Source organism: Diadema antillarum, unplaced genomic scaffold, assembly GCF_040938485.1.
Source record: "Diadema antillarum isolate AM-2024a unplaced genomic scaffold, OU_Dant_1.0 scf00000006, whole genome shotgun sequence".
Taxonomy (NCBI): domain Eukaryota; kingdom Metazoa; phylum Echinodermata; class Echinoidea; order Diadematoida; family Diadematidae; genus Diadema; species Diadema antillarum.
The window spans coordinates 3863058-3884226 of NW_027270895.1; the positions used below are offsets into that span (position 1 = coordinate 3863058).

Sequence of the window (21169 nt, forward strand, 5' to 3'; positions counted from 1 at the left end):
GTTTCAGGCGGGAGAATCTCCAGATCAGAAGGTGCTTTGGGTTGGAGTCTCTGTATTGCACAGCTGTACTGTACAGTTGTACTTTGTATGCATACAATATATACATGTACACACCATTACATACACACCATACACACCACTTCTTATGTACATGTACATAAGAAATGGTGTGTGACAAAAAGACAAAATATGATCTTAGCCCAAAAATGATTTTAAAGCAGGCTTAAACTTCACTACAAGAGCAGCAGCACGCTAACCTTTAGTCTGTCGATCTGCTTCTGGATCTCGGCTGGCTCAGCTGCAATTGGCTCCCTGACCATCTGGTCTAGATTGGTCCTGGAGCTGGTCAGCCAGCCGTCGATGTAGTTGACCGCCTTGTTGTATTTTTTCTGGCGGCTAGCCACATCGGTCAGCCGGCCGAGGAAGGTGGCCGAGTCCATCTTGAGCCGGTCGTAGCGGTCATTGAGGTCAGAGAGGTTGGTGCGAATGACGTTGGACTCGGGGTTTTCGCGGAACTGACGGGAGAACTCGCGTGGCAGGACTGTTGTCCGGAATTGGGACAGGTTGTTTTTGTAGTTCTATGGGACAACAAAGCATAAACATTGCACATACAAAATTATACAAGAATTTCAAAATCTCTGATAAACAACTTGTCTCTTTGGGTTGCTTTTTTTTTGGGGGGGAGGGGGGCAAACTTCCATAGGTGACTTTAGCAAAAGAGCATAAACCAAATTTGTTAACTGACATTGTACCAATGTGGAGACATTTTGCTTCATTCAAATTCAAATTCATTTAATGCACACTGCGTGAGCTGCATAAAAAGGAGCTTTGACTACATATTCTATCAAAGATTAGCCCCTAAATACAACACGCACTGCAAAACACATGCTGTCAAAAACAGAAATGGATAATCAAGTCAGGTACACCAAATGATTACATGATAAAAGTTGGCAAACTGTAAGTAAACATTCTGACAACGGACAACCTGTCACTTTCTCTCCTCTTTTCCCTAAATTTAAGATATTCTCGCAGCAAACAAGAGTTGAAATGGCTGAAGTGAATCTCGTCTCACCTTGGCGTTGTCGAGGAACTTCTGCCCCGTCATGTTGATGAACTTGAGGTCGCCCTTGCGGTCGTTGACGTCCTCAGTGAACGCCTTCTGCTCCTCCAGCTTGCCCTTCATCACCTCGTGGTCCTCCGGGATGCTGCGCTTGGAGTTCTCCAGCTTCCGCTCCGCATCCTCCAGCCACTGGCGGAACGTGCCGCCCTCGTTCTCGTACTTGTCCAGGTCATTGGAGGAGTAGCCGATCTTGTTGTTGCGCTGGTTGGATTCCTGTTTTTTGTTGGGGGGAGGGGGGAAGAGGAGGAAGGGAGGGGCGGCACAGGGAAAGAGGAATAAGTGGGGAGGTTGGTGATGAATTGGAGTGAGCATACATTGTAACATGGCACTGGACTCAATTCGCCCACACATGCAACCTAATGGCAGTGTTCCCATAGTGATTCTACCAGTCTCCCATCTGTATCGTCACCACCAATCATCATTTATACTGTAATATGCAGTGCTATGTCAATTGAACATTACAAACCTCAGAATCAGTTATACACCTTGTATCGGTACAAATCTAAAGAGATTGCATGAAGACTTTAGAATATTTTGCCATAAGTGAGAAATTACTCATCATTTTGTCTAAGTTATCCTCTTGATTACTGCCGTTAAACTCCAAGAATGCACCACATTTGCTGATATGGGTAAATGTTGCAGCTATATGTAAGTCTCTTCTTTTAACTGTCACATCCCCAAGTTCAAAGGGAACACTTACATAGCTTTATTATTCAAGACGTGCCTCAATACCCATAAAGCAAGTACAAGTAGTTTATGAGAGGTACATGCATGCACTGTATCACACTCCGAATACAAAAAGATTCATTGCATTTGTGATGTGAATTGTGTTCCACCTTCTGAAGACAATCACATGATAAATAAAGACACTTTCATTCATCTTCTACTAATCCTTACCTTCAGGACGACCTCATAACGACTCCGGAGGCTGTCCGCCCCGTCCTGGAGCTGCGTTCGGTCCTGTGGGCGGAGCTTGTCGCCGTACTTGCCGACGAAGGTCTGCGTGTCCTGCACGGACTTCAGGATTGGTTCCTGGTGGGCTACGATGTCGGAATGCAGCACCTGTAGAGAGAATCCAGCCACAAGTCATCATTTTATGGTTGACTTCTCCATAAACACAGCATCACATATCAATCACGACACAAGGTTTAGAATTACCAGTAAGTGGACTAACGGTAGCGATTCAGACCATAGTCCCGAATAATCCACCTAAAAATATAGGCCTAAAGTAATTCAGTTATATTAGCTGCCTTTTCCATCTTCTGCCATGCTGGCAAAATTCACTATAATTAAAAACTATGGCACAACTATTTGAGAACTGACATATCACATATCAGCTCATCACCATTTCATAAATTCATACCTCAGTTGCCAATTTTGAGCATAGACATTTTTTACAGGACAGAGCAAATTGTGTCTCCAAATCTAATGTGCAAAGGTTTCAAAGCTACATTATGATACTCATTTGATATCAATTCTCTAGGTGACAATTTTGATTTTCTATTTGATAGTAAAATGCAAATGTGTTAGCTCAAGATCATTTACACTGTGATTGCCCGTGTGGCACTGTTGAGTACAATACTCTACGATAAACATACATCATGATCGGCTTCTTGCTGCTGCAGAGGGCGCCCTTCCTCGCTGAGGGGCTGCTCAGACCCCAGCCGCTTCTCAGCATCGCTGATCCAGTCATTCTTGGCCTGGAGGTCGGTCGAGAGACTGGTGACCATGGACCGAATCATGGCCTGAGGAGAGACAGGAAGGGAGGGGTTGATAAGAATACGACAAGAAGACACAGCTGGGCAGACTGTTTGCCATATATACCCAAAATACAATATACTCCATCTGTGATCAATATGAGAAGTACTGAAATACATGTATAAATAATACACCATAGGTTTGGCACAATTGGGTAGAGCAGTCACCACCAGAATTTCCCAGCAGCCATGATACTGTGCCCATAAACATGGCTGTCAGAAATGAATGACTTACAGGTACTTTGTACATGTTATGGTCGGGGAGGTTGTCGAGCATGACTTTATTCAGTTACAATACAGTTGGTTATTTTGCAGTAAAAATATAAAAACAAAATCAAAACACAAAAGCACATACAGAAAAAAAATATATATAGGTATATATTCATGATCTTTCAAAATCCTTTCACAGGCATACTGAATTTGTGAGTTAGCATTGAAGGTTGGGGGCTTGACTGATGTAGACATTGAATGTTTTGTTCCACGGTGTAAGAGATGTTAGGTCAGAGGCAACCTACATTTTTCTTGCTTTGCTTTGCTCACCTGTTCGTCCATCTCTGCTATCAGTCGCTTCAATCTCTCGTCAGCGTCCTTCATGTCGACGCGCGACTTGCCCAGGAGCTCGTCGTAACGAGTGCGCAGTTCATTGGAGGTGGTCTCCAACGTGTTCTGCTGCTCGCGGGACAGCCGCGGCTGGTTGTCGCGCCGGAACGTGTCAATATGCGCGGCGGTCTCGGTGACCGGCTGACCGTGCCTGACGATATCTTCATGGATGGTCTGTACAAGCATGCGTGCAAAGATTTATGATGTGGAATTTTATTCAACATATGCATGTACAATTGTACTTTCAATGGCCATTGTTTTGTGTGCAGTATAAGCAAATAAATTTATGTACCTGGTACATGTATGTCACCCTACAACTCCAGAGCATGACATACAGTGTACACATAGTTTTATTGTGATTATGCCATGTAACTGTGTAAAAACAAATATCAAGCTTCATCCTCACAATGGGATATTTCTTTTGCAATGCTCTTTATGCACCAATTACACATCCATTCTTTTCAACAAGACTTTCATAAGCCCACAAAAGAGACTCGCGCATAATCTCTTTACAGCCACTGCAATTTGAAACTCCTCTTAACGTTCTTAAAACCACGAGGCATTTGTCACCTAATTATGAAGACTTGTGCAGATTTTCTTACTTGCATAACTTGCTACTTTGTAGCTGTAAAAGCTTAAAACATTAACCCTAACTTTGATTTCATCCAAAGATATTGCGCCAATGTCATGGAAATGACTTGGATTTAACTTTTAAATAAAGGACAATGTTGTCAATATTTTGAAAGTTTTAACCCTCAGGGTTCAAAGCGCTATTTCACAGATGATCAACAAAGTCCCAAGACCTAATATCTCTGTACTCAAAACCTTCCTAAACAGCATTTAAAACTTTTTGTTGAATGAAGCAATCCCACACCAGTCTTTATCTACAAGATACTGCTGTGCCAACCTCGTAATTCTTGATCTCCTTCTGCAGCGTCTCGATGTCGTTGCTGGTCGGGTTCTCCCGCTCCAGCCTGCTCTGCGTCTTCATCTCCCAATCAATCAGCTCGCTGCCGTCGTCGTGGAGACCCATGAACTTCCGCATCAGCTCCAGGTCGTCCAGGCGGTTGCCGAGATTCTTGAAGAGCGTGTCGTAGCGAGTGTTGTGGGTCGTCATCTCGCGGGAGATGGGCGACTCTGCGAGAGAGAGAAAGAGAGAGAGACGTAATGATTTGGAGTGAGTTCAGGCAATACGGCAGGTTTGGCAGAAAAAGCAATTTCCCTCGTAGGCTATGTACTAGGCTCGATGTTACAAGCACAGCATAACATTATATGCGTCTGATAAAACTCACTTTTTAATCAAATAAGCAAACAGCACATAACTGAACTGTTGATTGACTCTCTTAAGTCTTTGTGCGCCACATCGCATATCGTTTGTATGCCATATCACTCTGAGATCACAATGCATAAAAGCTTTTTGGAAATCATGTAACTTTCTGTAGAACCATTTATGTTAAGATTGCAGAACAGCAATGAAGTAGAGTAAATTGCACGCTTTGCTGTGATGTACAGACTGTACAAATGTTATAACAAAGCTACTGACTGCTACTTTTTCTTGCAAATGGCCAGTATTCAAACCATCGATCAATTTGAGCACAGTTGGGAGTTTGAGCAAAGTATGCCAAGTTGACAAGCTATCAGCCAATTTAGGCACACTAACATGGCGCAAAGAGTCAGAGGTCGAGCGTACAGAAGGCGCAGTTCTCTCACCTTCAGGCTCCACGAAGCTCCTCTGTACCTCCTCGACGGTGCGCGGCCTCTTGTCCTGGAAGACGGTCGGTGGCATGCTGTACTCCTTTGACCGCTGGACATTCACCTGGATGGGCTTCTCCACCTCCCTCTGCAGCTGACCGAGGGTCTGACCCATCGACTTGACGTCATCCATGCGCTTGGTTGCCTGGGTCATCTCGGAGTGCAGCGGCTGGTTGTTGGAAAAATAGAATGACATGACAAAAATAGAAAATGGAATTAAATTACAATTTAGTCTTGCAAATTAGAACAGTTAGTTGTACTTCATACAAAATTCATGTACAGTGTATGTTTGCAGTACAGTCTATTTTACAATGGGTATGCATGTTATGCTGGTGTGCTACTGATCCAAAGTACACAAAAATATGAGGGTTATAGTAGATGTGCATTTGAAAAATATTAGTGTAATGGGGTTACTTTATGCTATGTTTTTACATCATGTACAGTATAAATTCTATGGATGACATAAAAACAATGCACCATGCAACTTTAATTAACTGAAAAATGCAGTACTGCATGTTTTCTTCTATTACAGATTAACTACTAAAACATTACTTCAAGAATGCTTTAAGTTCCAATACTTTCAGGAAATGAAATAAACCCACATCTTGAAATTTGTCTGAAAGTTTATAACAGGCAAATGAAATAAAGATAAAAGACAGCAAACCACAGGAGTGGCAAGCATACAGAGTGGGCTTAGAATTATAAACAAGTTGTCAAGACCCTGACAAGAAACACAAACAATATCCACTCTCATAAGGGCTTTTTACACTTGTAAATTTTTGCTTAGTCCCGTACCAATGGTGGGGCTAAGGGGGGGCCTTAGCCCCACCGTTGGTATGGGACTATCCTTAGCCCACTTTCTGTTTACACTCGTTTTTGCCAAAATAGTCCGGTACTATCTGGCCCTGCAAAATAGCAGGGTTAGCACCGTAATTGCGGTGCTAACCCCGCAATTGCGGTGCCAAGCAAGCGAGTGTAAACAGGACGAAAAAATGATCATGGGCTAAGCGAAGGAGACGAAGTCCGACCCCCACTGACCAATCAGAAACCAGGTAATCAAGTGCTGCCGGTGCGTGTGTGTACGTGTACAGTGCACAGCGTAATCATGACTATTCATGTGGTTTGGAAAGTACCGGACTAAGAAATACGAGTGTAAAAAGGTCAATTTTCTCCTTAGCCCCGGACTAGAGCTTAGTACGGGACTAATTGGCGAGTGTAAAAAGCTGAAAAAATTGGTACGGGACTAACGATAGTCCTGGGTCAGAGAAAGTCCGGGGTTAAGAAACAAAAGTGTAAAAAGGGCTATACAAACACAGACACACTTCATAACAGGAAATATGGGGCTAGGGTGTCTTCAAGGAGACCCACTCTCAAGGGAAAAAAAAAAAGAACATTGAGATTGAACTCACCGTGACCTCCGTGATCTGCTGCTGCAAGGATCCCTGGTCCCTCACGCTGGACGGGAGACTCTCATACTTGCGCTCCACGCTGCTGATCCAGTTGTTGAAGTCGGCGTTGACGTCGTTGTAGCGGGTCTGGGCGTCCTGCAGCTCCTCAACTTGGGTTTTCCTAATGGTGAAATGGGGAGAAGAGAATAAAATGTCATATAAATTCATTGAGAATGAAAGGTTAAACCTTATGATACTGTAGTCATGCTTGTTATGTGCAACTGCAATATTGGTATTAGAGTCAGTGTTCCTGAGAGGATTAACTCGTTGAGGACAAGTCCCAAGTATACTCGGCGAGTGTCTATGGGAAATGCGTGTTGTAGTAAAATCAGGCCGTCCTCAACGGGTCAAGATACTGGCCCCAGGACTCAAGAGGGCACTGTTGATTAAAGGTATACTGGCCCCAGGACTCAAGAGGGCGCTATTGGAAGGTGTGATGATTGCCGCCATGTCCATTACAAAGACTGACAATGTAATTCAAAGCATTTCTCAAATAAAGTCACTGACCTGGTGTTGACCAGGTCCTCCAACGTGTTCCAGTTGCTGTCCGCCGTCTTGGTCAGCGAGGTCACGTGGGTGGCGTCCTTCACGTTGGGGCTGTTCTTGACCTCCTCCGACATGACGTGGATCTTCTGCAGTTGAGGGCGGTGTTGGTCCATTTGCCTCTTGACAGTCTGGAAAAAGTGAAGAGAAAAACAGGAAAATGGGTACAGATACAAGCACATAATCACATTCATACAAGTATGCTAACAAAAATAATAATAATATGGTTGTCTTTATCCAGGGTAGCCTCTTCAGCATTGCCACTGCTCTACCAGAAGGCCCTGCCGATATTATTACCTTAGAATTACCAGCTACATGTAGGTATCCAATTTTACACCTGTGACTAGAGGAACATAGTGGGTAAAAACATCTTGTCCAAGGGCATAGGTGTAGGTGTACTTGATGGGATTTGAACTCTGGACCTCAGATCGAGAGTCAACGGTCTCATCCTCAGTGCCACTTGGATCCAAGTCTATTGCACCAATGTTGAAATGGAATCTTCATCATTTTTTGCGTGTTATTTGAGTATTCTCACACAATAGTCACTGGTAAAGGAGTTGGGAATGAGAAGTTTTCTTACGTCCAGTTCTCTGTTGACGGTCTTGGTGTCTTGCTGCACGAACTGCGGCGAGCGGAGCTTCTCGACATTCGGCAACACAAAGTCGTCGAAGTCGTCCACCAGGTCCTCGATGGTGGTCACCGTCTCGTAGGTGCTGGTCACCGTGGTCGAGTACTCCTTGTTGCGCCTCTGCAGGTCGCCGTAGCGATCGTTGATGTTGTCCAGCTTGCTCTGGATGTTCTTGGCCGTGGCCGGCTCGGACTCGCGGATGAGGGTCTTCGCCGACGAGTTGATAGTGTCAACGGTGGGACGCACAGTCTGACAGTCATTGGCGAATGTCTGCAGTGGCAAAACACCAAAAGGTTTACATGAAGCACACAATCATTTGGTGATATGATGGTGAAGTGGGAGATTTCCTATAGTCAAATTTTGAGGTCAGAGGGCACAATAAATCAATTTCATTCGAAAAACTTCATTTGATCAACAAGCATGTGCCCCTGCTGAATCAAAAATGCTTTTTATATTTGTGTAATGAGCAATGCAACAATAGATTGATGAATGGTCATCCACTTTGCTGGATACTTGGGCTGAATTGTGTTTACCACATATTACAATTCAAAGTACAAATAAACTGGTGACTGCTACACTTATTGGTTCATCTTAGTTTCTTTATCACAATCCCCAAAACAAGCACTAAAGAAAAGAAACAAATCACCTTCATCTGAGTACCTCCTATAGTATACTCCAATAAAACGTAAAAACAGTTATTGGGCTGTGGTTGTTTTCTTCTTTGGGGAGGATCCCTTAGGACTATATTTCCGTGGTTACCTTAGTGGAGCTGACACACTCTTGGAGGGGCTCCACGCGGGCGATGATGGGGGCGCTCTCCATCTGGCCCATGGTGTGTTCGTGGCTCTCCAGCCACTGCGTCATGGAGCGCATGTTCTGCTCCAAGTCCTGGCTCTGCGAGAGGGCAGTGTTCAGGGTGTTGAGGCGCCCAGTGTACGTGTTGAGGAGGGCTTGGTATCTCTCGTCCACGTTACCTAGGCAACAAGATTCAAAGATATTAACTCTTTCGCCATCACTGGCACACCTGCTGGTACGAAAGGTCAATATCATTTTGACACAGCGGATTCAAAAGGTTCAACCAAACATCCACCGCTATGGTAAAGTCCATTCAAGATCAAAGCCCAAATTTTTAAAGTAATGACTTTGATTTCAAAGCAAAAAACAAACAAACAAGCGACTCAACACTCACTGATCGTTCTCTCCACGTCCTGCTTGAACTCTGGATGCCCGTCGTAGACGTCGCGACCCGTGTCCTTGACCTTCTCCACATCGCGGCCATGATTGACCACTTCCTCGTAGAACATCTGATTGGAGAGAGGGAGATATGACATCAGATTCTCATCATACGAAAAAGTGAGCAAATTTGATCAAAAGATTGCAACAACGGGAATGAATACTACATTGTACATCAAGGTGTCATCTCTTCACACAAAAATGTAAGGTTTAAAAAGAATCCATCACATACACTGTACCTGTTCACTGTAGTTTAAGCAATTTTAGAATGCAACAATGTATGAATTAATATAATCATTCAGTGAAGCACTTCTTGAAGCACCTATTTATAGAGTGTACTAGATCACCAGAGTTCTGCAAAGAGCTGATAATTTCAGGAGAGAAACAATGAACAAAAAAAGAAAAACTTTGTTGGTGAGAGATCTTGACTGAACATGATAACCTTATCAGAAAGTTATAACTCAATGTCGGTGAGTACAAATATCACTCGATGCCATAAATATGTATTTACATTACGGTACTCTAATACCCAGGACACAACCTCACCTGCACACGTTCGATCTGCTTGACGATGAACTCTGGTTCGGCGCCGATCGGTTCCTTCATGATGCGACCCTGGGTGTCCTGCGCCTCGTGCAGCCAGGTGTCGGTGCTCTCCACGTTGCCGCGGTAACGCACCAGCTTCTCCAGCAGGTCGCTCAGGCTGTTGTACTGGTCGTCGCAGGAGCGGAAGAGCCGCTCGTACCGCTGGTTCAGCTCCGACAGCTTGCCGCTGACGATGTTCTGGTCGGGGTTCTCGCGGAAGGAGCGGTTGAACTGCGCCGGCATCACGTTGGAGCGGAAGTCGGTCAGGCGGCGCTTGTATGTATCGGCACCCTTCATGAACTTCTGGCCCGAGACATTGTTGACACGCACATCACCCTTGTGTCCGAGAACGTCGTTGTTGAAAGCCTTCAGATCTTGGACCTGAAGTGCCAAAGAGAGGGACCGTCAAGTCTAGGACAATTTTCGCACTCAATTACATAATACTCGTCATACTCATGCTACTCACACTTAATACTTCATACTCATTACCCATACATTATGTAAGCTTGACAATGCAGCTGTATCAGTTTGTGGCTCTTCATTTAACAATGTTTGAGCTAAGTCTTTGAACTGTGTATCGGTTATTGTCAGGAATAAAGCAACCTCCCCAATATATTGCCACCTGCTCTTGATCACATTAAATATACAGACAGACATAAGCCCACTTACAATAGCCTTGGTGTCACATTGCAAACAATGTCTGGCGAGATTGTCTGTGACCTCCTCATTTGCCGGTATGCAAAAACAACTGTTACAGCTTTTACGGTATGTCACAAGATGCGCATACTGACCTGTTTCTGGAGGGACTGTGTGTCGGATCCAATGCCCTCAAAGAACTGCCTGGAGTTCCTCTCGGCCCCCTGCAGCCACGCCTCGAACTCTGCCAGGTCCGGCTCAAGCTGCTCCAGCTCATCCTCCTCCACGTTGAGCTGCTTGGAGCGGGCCTCCGCCTCCCGCTGGACCGTCTCGTAGCGCGAGCCCAGCGCCGTGCGCCCCTCCTGCAGCTTGTTGCGGATCTCGGGGCTGAGCTGCGGGCCGCGCCGCTCCAGGAACGTCTCCGTGTTGTGCACGGCCAGGAGCACGGGCTGTTGGTGGGCGAGGATGTCTTCGTAGATGGCCTGGAGAATGGGCGGAGTAGAGTACGAGATGGGGGGATAAGTGAGGGTATATCCGATAAGATGGTGAGAGCTACCATATAGTGGGAAGACTATGTACTGTATTCTAAAGGTTGGTGCAACTCGGAATCCTTGCAACGCTGTGGAAAACATCCAAGACAGGTTCTTGTGAGTGACCCCATTCAGAGAAGTACATTGACCAGTTACAAAGTAACTCTTTTTGGCCAACATCCCAGTCTACACGTAGGATTCAGATTGTAATTATATACACCTTGGAATATATGTGGGAATCCCTGCACTGCTTCCTAAAATGGCAACATAACAGGCTCTAGAGAGTAGTCCCAGTCAGAGAAAACTATGAGATGGCTACAGACTTCTTTCAGCCAACCTCCTAATCTGTGCATACGATTGACACTTGAGCACGTACAGTACAGCATGTTCCTATGTATGTCTTTTTTATTGTTTAATCATCGCTTTCTTTCAATGCTTCCACTGCCCATAGATTACTGTTTTGGGTTTGTCTTCTTTCACAATTCATACTTCATATATATGGATTGTAAGCATTAACATAAACTTGAATTCTCTTCCTCAGTGAGATATTGAGTTTGACTTTCAATCCTCACCTTGTGGTTCTGTATCTGCTGACCAAGTGGCTTCGTCTGCTCCATGATTGGCTGCTCGTTGCCAAGGTTACGCTCCGCCACGGCGACCCAGTCCAGGAGGTCCACGAGTGTGTCCACGGTGCGCTTGGTCTCTTGGTCCAGGTTAGTCTGGAGGAGGGAGTGACGCACAAACAGACAATGTAACCATGGCAGCTTCTTTCGTGACACTCGCCACACTTATCAGAATTTCAATAATACAGCACAAGAACTGATCACCAATCATTCTCAAGTCGTTCGTAACTTTAAGAACAGCTTTATGAAACATCCCAACGGTAACATTTTGACACAGGTCATACAGGGTAAGTTGTTTGATAAAGATTAAAAATACTCAAATGGACAGAGAATCAAAAAAGAGGATAAGGTTGTTGGATCTATTCTTTAAGAAAAAAAAACAAATGTATTCTTACCCTGTCTCGCTGATCCATCTCGAGCTGGGCAAGCATGTCACGGAGTTTGGCCAGCTTCTCGTGGGAGAGTCCGATGAGGGTGTCGTAGTACTCCCGCAACTCATCGATGCGCTGCTGCATCTCGTCCACCTGGGGCTGGGTCAGCTTTTGCCGGTGGTCGTGCAGGAAGTGCTCGGCATTCTGGATGGCCTCCACCGTGTTGGCCCGCCGGCTCATCAGCTCCTCATGGAGATGCTACAGGGAGAGAAGGGGATGGGGAGGGAGGATGAAGAGCGGGAGGAGGAGGAAAAAGATATGGAGGATGAACTCTTGCCCAAGAATGAGATTCAAGTACAATGTGTACAGTCAAAACTGTCTATACAGTAGTAGCCAGTAGCCACCCATGGGAGACAAAAAAAGTAGCCATTATAGACAGGTGGCCACTATAGACATGGTCTTTACATGGTTTTTCTCGGGGGGGGGGGGGGGGGACTTTTAGTGGGTGTGTATATATGGCAGGTTCGACTGTATATTTGAGTTCAAACTCATATAACAGCATCACATGAGAAGCACTTGAATGCTTACATGCTTCACTACAAGGTTGTACACACAAAATGATAAACATCTTTCAGCAACCTCGAAAGGATTATACAATCAGGATAAAGCCTCTTGCCGAAAATTGATAATAATCTTTCCCAAGATCACTACACTGCTGCTGCCAGTGGACTTGAACTGAGAACCTTCAGGTTTGGGAGTCTGTGGCGTGAACCACTAGGCCACAATATTCTCCTCATCAAGTGCACTGAAAATGTATGTTGTGTACTGTATCTCACCTTGTGCTCAGTGATCAGGTTCTGTAGGGTGGCCACATCTCTGGTGTCCGGGATGGGCTCCTGCAGCCGTGCCTTGATGGGCCGGCTGAAGTCCAGAAGACCCTGAAGGTCCTTGTTGCGCTCTTCGTACTGGCGGATGATCTCGTACATGTCCTGGATGTTGTCCTCGCGCAGCTGGACGTTCTTGCCCAGTGCGTCGTAGCGGCTGCGCAGACCGCGGACCTCGCGCATCACGTCTGTGTCTAGAGACAATCATGCACAAGATTTGCATGAAGGTATTATTCGATGTTTAATCCTATTGTGCTTACAACTAGGTTTAATGGAACCTCTGACAATTACACTGTTTGAATCGTTGAAATAGACATCCCTTCTCCACGAAATGATAAATTAATAATTACTTCACATACACCATGTACAGAAATAACTAGTAAGCTATGTAGTAAATAAGTACATGTACATTATAGATAATTCAAATTATGATATGCAATTGTACACAATACTGCTAATGGAACATATTGTTGAATGAAGCACACAATCATAATTATGTGTTACATAGTGAGCTCCAAATTTGGTTTTGTGACTCTGAGATATGGTTTTACTTGTTTTACTATACACTTAATCATCATATACACTACCTACATGATTAACACTGCAAACACATGTAGGTCAACATCTCTCCCAAAGCACATACAGATTTGTGATCTCAAAATAATATTTTTCATACCTTCAGTCACTTGGAAGTTTTGTTGGATCTCAACAACGCGGCGTTCGGTGCGTGCCACCTGTCCTCCAGCGACCTGCGTGGAGCGCCTCCTGTTGGTGACGACGGTCTCAGCTGCCTGGATGAGAGCATCAAGGGTCTTGCCCAGTTCGTAGGTTTGGTCCACCTTGGGCTTGAAGCCAGCAACCTCTCGGTTCAAGGGCTGCGAAAACATACAGAAATACAAACATTGATTAGAACCTGATCATGTCGATAGGCTATGAGGGGATGATGTTGAAGATAATGATAATGATGATTGTGATGATGGTAATGATGGTGATGAATGGCAATTATGATGACTATTATGATGATGATGATGATAATGATAACAGAGAAGACAGACAAGAAGAGATGATGACAAAGAAGAAAAAGAAGACGACGATGACGATGACGATGACGATGACGATGACGATGACGATGACGATGATGATGATGATGATGATGATGATAAAGATAATGATGATGATGAAGATGATGATGAAGATGATGATGTTGGTGGTGGTGGCTGTGATGGTGCTGATGATGATGATGATGATGACAGTACTAACAGTTGGAATAAACATGATGCTGAAAATCAGAGAGATGATGTTGTTGATAATGAAGATGATGTTGTTGATAATGAAGATGATGTTGTTGATAATGAAGATGATGTTGTTGATAATGAAGATGATGTTGTTGATAATGAAGATGATGTTGTTGATAATGAAGATGATGTTGTTGATAATGAAGATGATGTTGTTGATAATGAAGATGATGTTGTTGATAATGAAGATGATGTTGTTGATAATGAAGATGCTGTTGTTGATAATGAAGATGATGTTGTTGATAATGAAGATGATGTTGTTGATAATGAAGATGATGTTGTTGATAATGAAGATGATGTTGTTGATAATGAAGATGATGTTGTTGATAATGAAGATGATGTTGTTGATAATGAAGATGATGTTGTTGATGATGAAGATGATGTTGTTGATAATGAAGACGATGGTGACTATGGCAATGATGTTTGTTAGAAGTATGATCAGGTGTTTTTAGAGTAGATGGGAATGAAAATGATGACAAGGTTGATGAAGCTGATACTGATGACAACATAAAGATAATGAGGAGAAGATGCACTGTTTGAGGTACAGATGATGATGACGCTGATAATCATTAACGATGTCTTTGATGATGGCAATGTTGGTTTTGTTTGAGGTCACTGTTGTTACCAGTGGCAACAACAAAGAGACAGATGGCAATGAAAACGTCAACTGCGAGTAATGTTGCTACTGCTGCTAAGACGCATCCGACCATCTCCAACCTACAATAAGAATGCATCCCATGATCCCCCGAATGAAAGATATTTGGTAAACGTCAAAGAAAGTTTAGCTCCGCAGCTCACCTTCATCTGCTCGAGTTGGTTCTTCAGCTCGCTGAGGCTGTGCGCAATCTCGGGCAGGCGGTCAAACTTGGCCTCGGTCGAGTCGAGCCACATGACCACCACCTTCACGGCATTGCGATACTTGTCGGTCACATTCTTCCTCTCGGTCAGGTAAGTATTCCTAGGGGGTGAAAAGCAGTGTTGGAAAGTTTGATGAAATTAACTTCGAGATTACGCACAGCTTAATTTGAATTACATGTATCTGTCAGTCTTACAAGTTATATCATAAATTTGATAATTACTTTTTTTTGGTAGAAATAACTTGGAATATGTTTTGATCAGTTTGAGGACCTAATAAGAGCATAACAGGATACAGTGTATAAAGTTCCTTGTAATGCTATGTACATTGTATACAATGTAGTGTATGTCACTGTGATATACATGTACAATGTACATGTACTGTAGGTACAACTTGTATGTACAGTGTAGCAGTTTGCTGACATTGTACAAAGCAATGATGTTACACATAGTCTATGTGTATTAAATTTTGATGTTTTGAGAGAAATGTCAGAATTTTTCTCACTCCACACACGTTTTTAGCACAACATATACAGTTGTATGATATATGCATACATCTTTTTTGTCAACATTTCCTCTCATTTCTATTCCTGAAGAAAAATTTAGTAAAATCGAATTAATCAATTTTCTGACTATCCGCTTACAGTCTAGTGAGGGCCTCCTCCATTGTCTGCCAGTTACGATCCAGGCTTCTCATCAAGTCGTTGACAAAGGTGGCGTCCCGCGTGCGCTTGTGGCGGATGAGCTCATCGGCAACCCGCTTGATGCGCTTGTACTCTGGGGTGTGGTCTTCGATCTCACGGGCAATCCTCTGTAAGATTCGACGAGGGGCAAAAATGGTTGTTAGCAAAAATATTATTTACATTACAGTTGACGGCAATTGCATTATGATGAATCTCTGTGCACTCTACCACAAATTTGGAATGAGGGAAACCTATTTTAAAAGAGGCTCAAGTACTTGCTCGATCATGATAGTATATAACTATTAATGTATTAGTGATGATGGAGTCCAGGGGGAAGATGTGCTGTTACCATGGAGACAGGAGAGATATCATCTTCCCCCACTTAACATATGAAGTACATCATTTATCCCTTTTTCTATTTCATTGGCAATCTTGTCACATGAAGACAGATACATGTAAACTACAATATGCTCAAGTTCATCATTAGAGAACAGGTTCCCACCACACTTAAAGCAAATTCGAAAGGAGAAAGGGTTTGATGGATGAAATAATCTTGCCTTGACGGCCTTCTCGATTTCGGGAATCTCCTGCTTCTTGAGGTCCCTGGACTCCAGGACGTCGAGCGAGGGGAAGACCCAGTCCTCGAGGTCGTCAACGTCCTCGCACAGCTTGCCCAGCGTGTCAAGCATGCCATGGAGGTCATCGCTGTACTGCGCCGCGGTGGTGACCAGGGTGTCGTACCGCCTGTTCAGGTTGTCGATGGTCTGCTGCATCTGCCGGGCAGTGGCTGGGTTGCCGGTCTGGGCCAGCTTGTCCGCCTTGGCCTGGAGGGTCTCCATCGTCGGGCGTCGGCTCTGGAGCTCCTGGTCAATGACCTGGACAATGATGATGGGATGGGTGAAGGGCAGATAGGGAAGAAGGATATTGGACAAAATGTTACTTGATGTAAGGTTGATTTTTCACAACTTTCCAAAGTCTTTGCACTGAGCAAAAAATTCACAATATCATACGGTTGACAGAAACTAACCTCCCTCTACCGCCCCCTCATTTTTTCCTTGTAGCTTTATTTTGCTAAAATGTCTTTGGTAAATCATGTTTGCTTTCTGGTAAATCGTTTGACATGATTTATAACACAGAGACAGTGAAGTGGCATCATTGAAAATGTTGTCAGCGCAATGTATGGTGTAAAAGTATTTCTGTCTTGTTCTTTACAAATTGCACTAAAACTCTGCTACACTTCTACAGAATTTAATCCATTGCCTATATCAGGGACCAGCTGTTTCACATACAAACCCTATGGAAATCACAATGTGTTGAAGGGAATGGGTTAAAAGGGCAGATTCTAAGTAACTCCGTCCAGCAGTGTAAGAGTTCCGACGGTCAAGCCCTCACTGACCTTCACATTCTGTATCTCCTCCAAGATGGGCTCCTTCTTGACCGTGACCTTGGCCCCGTCCATGCGGCCGACCCTGCGCTCCAGGTCGTCCAGCCAGCTGAGTGTCGTGTCCACTCCGTCCTGGAGGCCCTGCATGTCGGCCATGGCGCTCTGGAGGTCAGCGTCCCGATTGGCCACGCTGGTGGTCAGCGTGTCGTATTTGGTCATCACCTCATCTGTGAATGAGAGAGAGTTTTGAGTCAGGTGTGAAATTACGCCTAAATCAAACTTTTTGATTAACTTCAACATCGAAGAGAATGATTCCATACATGTACAGTGTATATGTTACTACACCGTAGGCCTACAGTGTAATTAACTGTTATTTAAATCTTATCAATATACAATTGTACCTGTGATTATATAGTCAAAACTAGACTGATCACCTGGTAGCAAATCCACAAAATATATCAAGTAAAAGAAGTTCTTAGTTCCCCACATCTGTGTCATTGTGGTACGTAATGAAGAAATACTGTACATGTACCTGCTGAACTCATGACTCAAGTACTACGGACATGAAATTATCGCAAGACACTTTTACCACTTCATCCTTTTTCTTTTCTAGTTTTTCAAGGATCACTCATATCAACCTTCAATCGCTCAAAGCAAATAACTTGCTTTTTGTTTTGATATCCTCTCATTTGGTTATTCTTTTCCCCTCAAACTTACCTTAGATGAGTAGATATCAGATTTACAATGCAAACAGTCCTGCTACATATACTGTAGCTTTGCAAAGTTTTGAGAAAGATATTCCATGACCCCAAAGCCAAGTTTAGGCTGAAAAAAAAAAGAAGAAGAAGGTACAGCTGGAGGGAGGAGGGGGACAGAGATTCAGTCAACTTACTGACGGTCTTGTCGATGCTTGGCTTCAGGTCGTTCTGTGCATCAGCCAGCTCTGAACCGGCCGCCTTCATCCTCTCAATGTCCTTGAGGTGACGAGAGATGTCGTCGCTGTAGACCTGCACAAAGAAGACATTGGTCGATTGTCATCATCAGATTTAAGATCATAATCATCATCGTCAAAGTCATTATCATCATCATCATCACCATCATCACCATCATCATTAACCACCATTAATCATGATCATCACCATCATCATTCTTGCCATCACAGGAATCTGCATCACCATTATCATTGTCATCATCATCTTAACTTGGAGAGCTTCAGAGCCAAACTGTCTGTTCATGCAGAGTTTAGAGTGCTTAATGAGTGATCCTGAAACACTAGTAAACTTGGTTTTGAGAGGGGCGTAACTACTTAAAGTGCTTCAGGGCCCGACTGTCCGCTCATACAGAGTTTAGAGCACTTTGGTGCTCCATTTCATAAAAAGATATTAAAATCATAATTCTTTCTAGAACTTCTCATAGCTACAGCCGATCAGGAAGCAGGTTTCCCGTTATTACCATGACACTTCACATTTACAGCATGAGTTGATATCATCAGCATTTTCTTTCTTTCTATCTTTCTTTTTAATGAAACGGGTTCCAGGAGTGCTACTGGAATGCTCTAAACCCCCCTAATGGTATGAATGGGGTGTAAGAGAGCCCCTTACCCTGAGCTGGTCAACCTGCTCTTGGACCTTGATGCTGTCCTCGGCGATGGGTTGCCTCTCGGCTTCCTGGATGGTGACATGGATGTCCTCGATCCACGTGGTGACCACCTCAGTGGAGAAACGCCACTTTTCGTGTAAGCCCAGCAGGTTCAGGATGTGCTGGGTGTGGTCGTTGCAGCGGGCCTTGAGGCGGGCATAGCGCTCGTTGATGTCCGACAGCTTGTCCGGGATGATGCGCGACTCGGGCTCCTCGCGGAAGCCGCGCAGGTGCTGCTTAGCCTCCGGCGTGTTGTCGCGGAAGTTGCCCAGCCGCTCTCGGTAAGTCTGTGTGAAGTTTGTGCATGTGAAAGATGTACGAAGGTTTCAGAAAGGTTTGCATGTAAATGTATGCAAGTACAATTACACTGTCATCAACACTGATTACCAATGGATGACAAATTTTATCTTCACTGCACATCACTACTAACGCATGATGATTGTAAGGTCAAGTTAATTCATTATTTGTAATAAACTACATGTACATCATGTATATTAATATCCCTTGATCCACAATATACGTACTCCATTCTCATAGGCACTACTGTACATTGCATGTCATGCATAAAATTTGTCTTCAAAGAAATTAGAGATGATCATCAGCATTCAATTTATTTCATGTATCTTCAGTCAAGAAATCTAGGTTCAAAAGATAAGTACGATTGTGAATATCATCCTATCATTGTGAAACTGTGTGAACAGTATTCATACAACACAGTAAAATGCATCATGTGGTGTTACTTGTATGGTTCAGTGCAAAAACAACCATCCACATGAATAAACGAACAGCTCTTTGCCTTAACATTTCATCCAAGCCAACAAATATTATTCCTATGACACATGTTTCTCATTACAATGTCAACTGACCTGATTTTCACCAAGGAACTTCTGTCCCGACATGTTGATGAAGCGGAGGTCGGCGGAGTGCGCCACCACCTCTTCATTGAAGGGCTGGATCTTGTTGACCTGCTTGCGCAGTCCATCACGATCACGGGCGACGTCCATGAGGTAAGCATCCAGGGTGCGCTCGGCCGAGCATAACCACGTGTCGAAAGAGGAGAACTCACGGTCAAACTTCTGCACCTCGTTTAGGCCAGAGTTGACTTGCTGAGTTCGTGAGTCTGACTCGGAGCTGACATGTTCGTAACGGTTCTGGGCATAGGAGAATAGAATTGAAAATTATTATAATAGTGACACTGCACGTATTAATTTTCCTATTCTTTTATGTAAATTTTGTTTGAGAGTCTTGTATTAGTGCTACAATCAAAATATCGTTCTCATCGTCATCATCATTATGTCTCATATCATTATCATAACACAATCATCATATTATTATCCCATAGGTACATGTATCTGCCACCACCACCACTACTACCACTACGATCAGAGTTAATATTATCGTCTTCATTACCTGTTTCATTTTCGATTCAATTCAATTATCATTCATCACTATCCAACAATCATTAATTTCCATCCAATCATTAACATCACTACCATCACCATCCTCATCTTGCCTTCAACATCATCATCACTACCATCATCGTCATAATAGTCTTCATCATTCTAATGATCATAATCACCATCATTATCATCATCACCACCACTTTCCTTGGTCCACAATGCTCATCATCCTCATCTCTAATCAAAATCACTACCATTCCCACCAACATCATCACGTCACCATGACAACATCCACAATCCTCCCACCATCCTCTCATCCTCAACGCACCTTGAGCTCCTCGGAGTAGTCGCGGAGGGCAGTCCGGCTGCTGTCGCTGAGGCGCTCTGGCTGGCTCTCCAGCAAGAACTGACCGTTGTGGACTGCCAGCATGACCTGCTCGTGGTGCTGACGAACGTCCTCATGGATGACCTGTTGACCGACAACGCAATGAGGTTCTAAGTTCAGAGCAATTTCACATTTGTTGAAGTTACCTAAACTTCATTGTGTTCAGACCATATACTAAGGCACGTGCCGAATGCAATGTCACAAATTGTACATTTTATCATCCCACATGACATGTACAAGTACACTTGTATATCTACACTTGTAGGTACATGTACTTTTGTAGGAACCTTAACAAGGCTGTCCTACAATACAATGTAGGTCTAGTATCCAAAATCTAGTTTTACTGTACATTCATACTACTCGTAAGCAGCAAATCCAAAGACAAAATGAAGATATGAAGGCCGGCTGCCTCTTTTCCATTATATGTATGCACATAAACCCAACAAAAACTGCATGTTCAAATGGGTTGTGCGTTTAGACATCAAATGTGATTATTCCAAAAGACAGAGCAGACTACCCACAACCCAAACAACTGCCACACGAGTATCCTCAGCCCCATACCTTCTGTTGCCTGTGCTGCTCACTGAGGGGTCGGATCTCCTCATTCATGGGCTGTTGGAGTACCAGCTGGCGTTCGATGTCCCCAACCCACTCGTTCAGGTTCTGCAGGGAGTGAATCTTCTCCTCTGTCTCTTGCAGGAAGTTCAGCTGTTGTCATGGAAACAGCAGAACAAGATGGAAAAGGTTAAATTCAATTTGAATCATTAGAAGCTGAGCAAATTTGTGTTTGAAACTTCTGCTGACATCAATGATTGTAAC

General features: G+C 43.9%; 2 protein-coding genes across 2 annotated transcripts in view; both read right to left on the reverse strand.

The window, feature by feature from the left end:
• The window catches only part of LOC139715873 (uncharacterized), a 225044-nt gene extending 204634 nt beyond the window's left edge, over positions 1-20410 (reverse strand). The window contains 26 exon segments of the mRNA XM_071627416.1: positions 258-578; positions 1073-1333; positions 2018-2182; positions 2719-2865; positions 3418-3651; positions 4385-4614; positions 5188-5398; positions 6639-6798; positions 7185-7351; positions 7801-8118; positions 8608-8822; positions 9038-9152; positions 9628-10047; positions 10458-10784; positions 11405-11551; positions 11851-12084; positions 12663-12904; positions 13387-13585; positions 14804-14963; positions 15505-15671; positions 16101-16418; positions 16940-17154; positions 17820-17934; positions 18529-18852; positions 19432-19716; positions 20294-20410. Of these exon segments, the coding sequence (XP_071483517.1) occupies positions 258-578; positions 1073-1333; positions 2018-2182; positions 2719-2865; positions 3418-3651; positions 4385-4614; positions 5188-5398; positions 6639-6798; positions 7185-7351; positions 7801-8118; positions 8608-8822; positions 9038-9152; positions 9628-10047; positions 10458-10784; positions 11405-11551; positions 11851-12084; positions 12663-12904; positions 13387-13585; positions 14804-14963; positions 15505-15671; positions 16101-16418; positions 16940-17154; positions 17820-17934; positions 18529-18852; positions 19432-19716; positions 20294-20395 (5799 nt within the window). The 5' untranslated portion in view covers positions 20396-20410.
• A 489-nt stretch (positions 20411-20899) lies between these two features.
• LOC139715875 (microtubule-actin cross-linking factor 1-like) overlaps positions 20900-21169 on the reverse strand; it is a 233456-nt gene continuing 233186 nt past the window's right edge. Inside the window, exon 50 of the mRNA XM_071627428.1 lies at positions 20900-21058. Coding sequence (XP_071483529.1) covers positions 20900-21058 — 159 coding nt within the window. The remainder of the gene's footprint in view (positions 21059-21169) is intronic.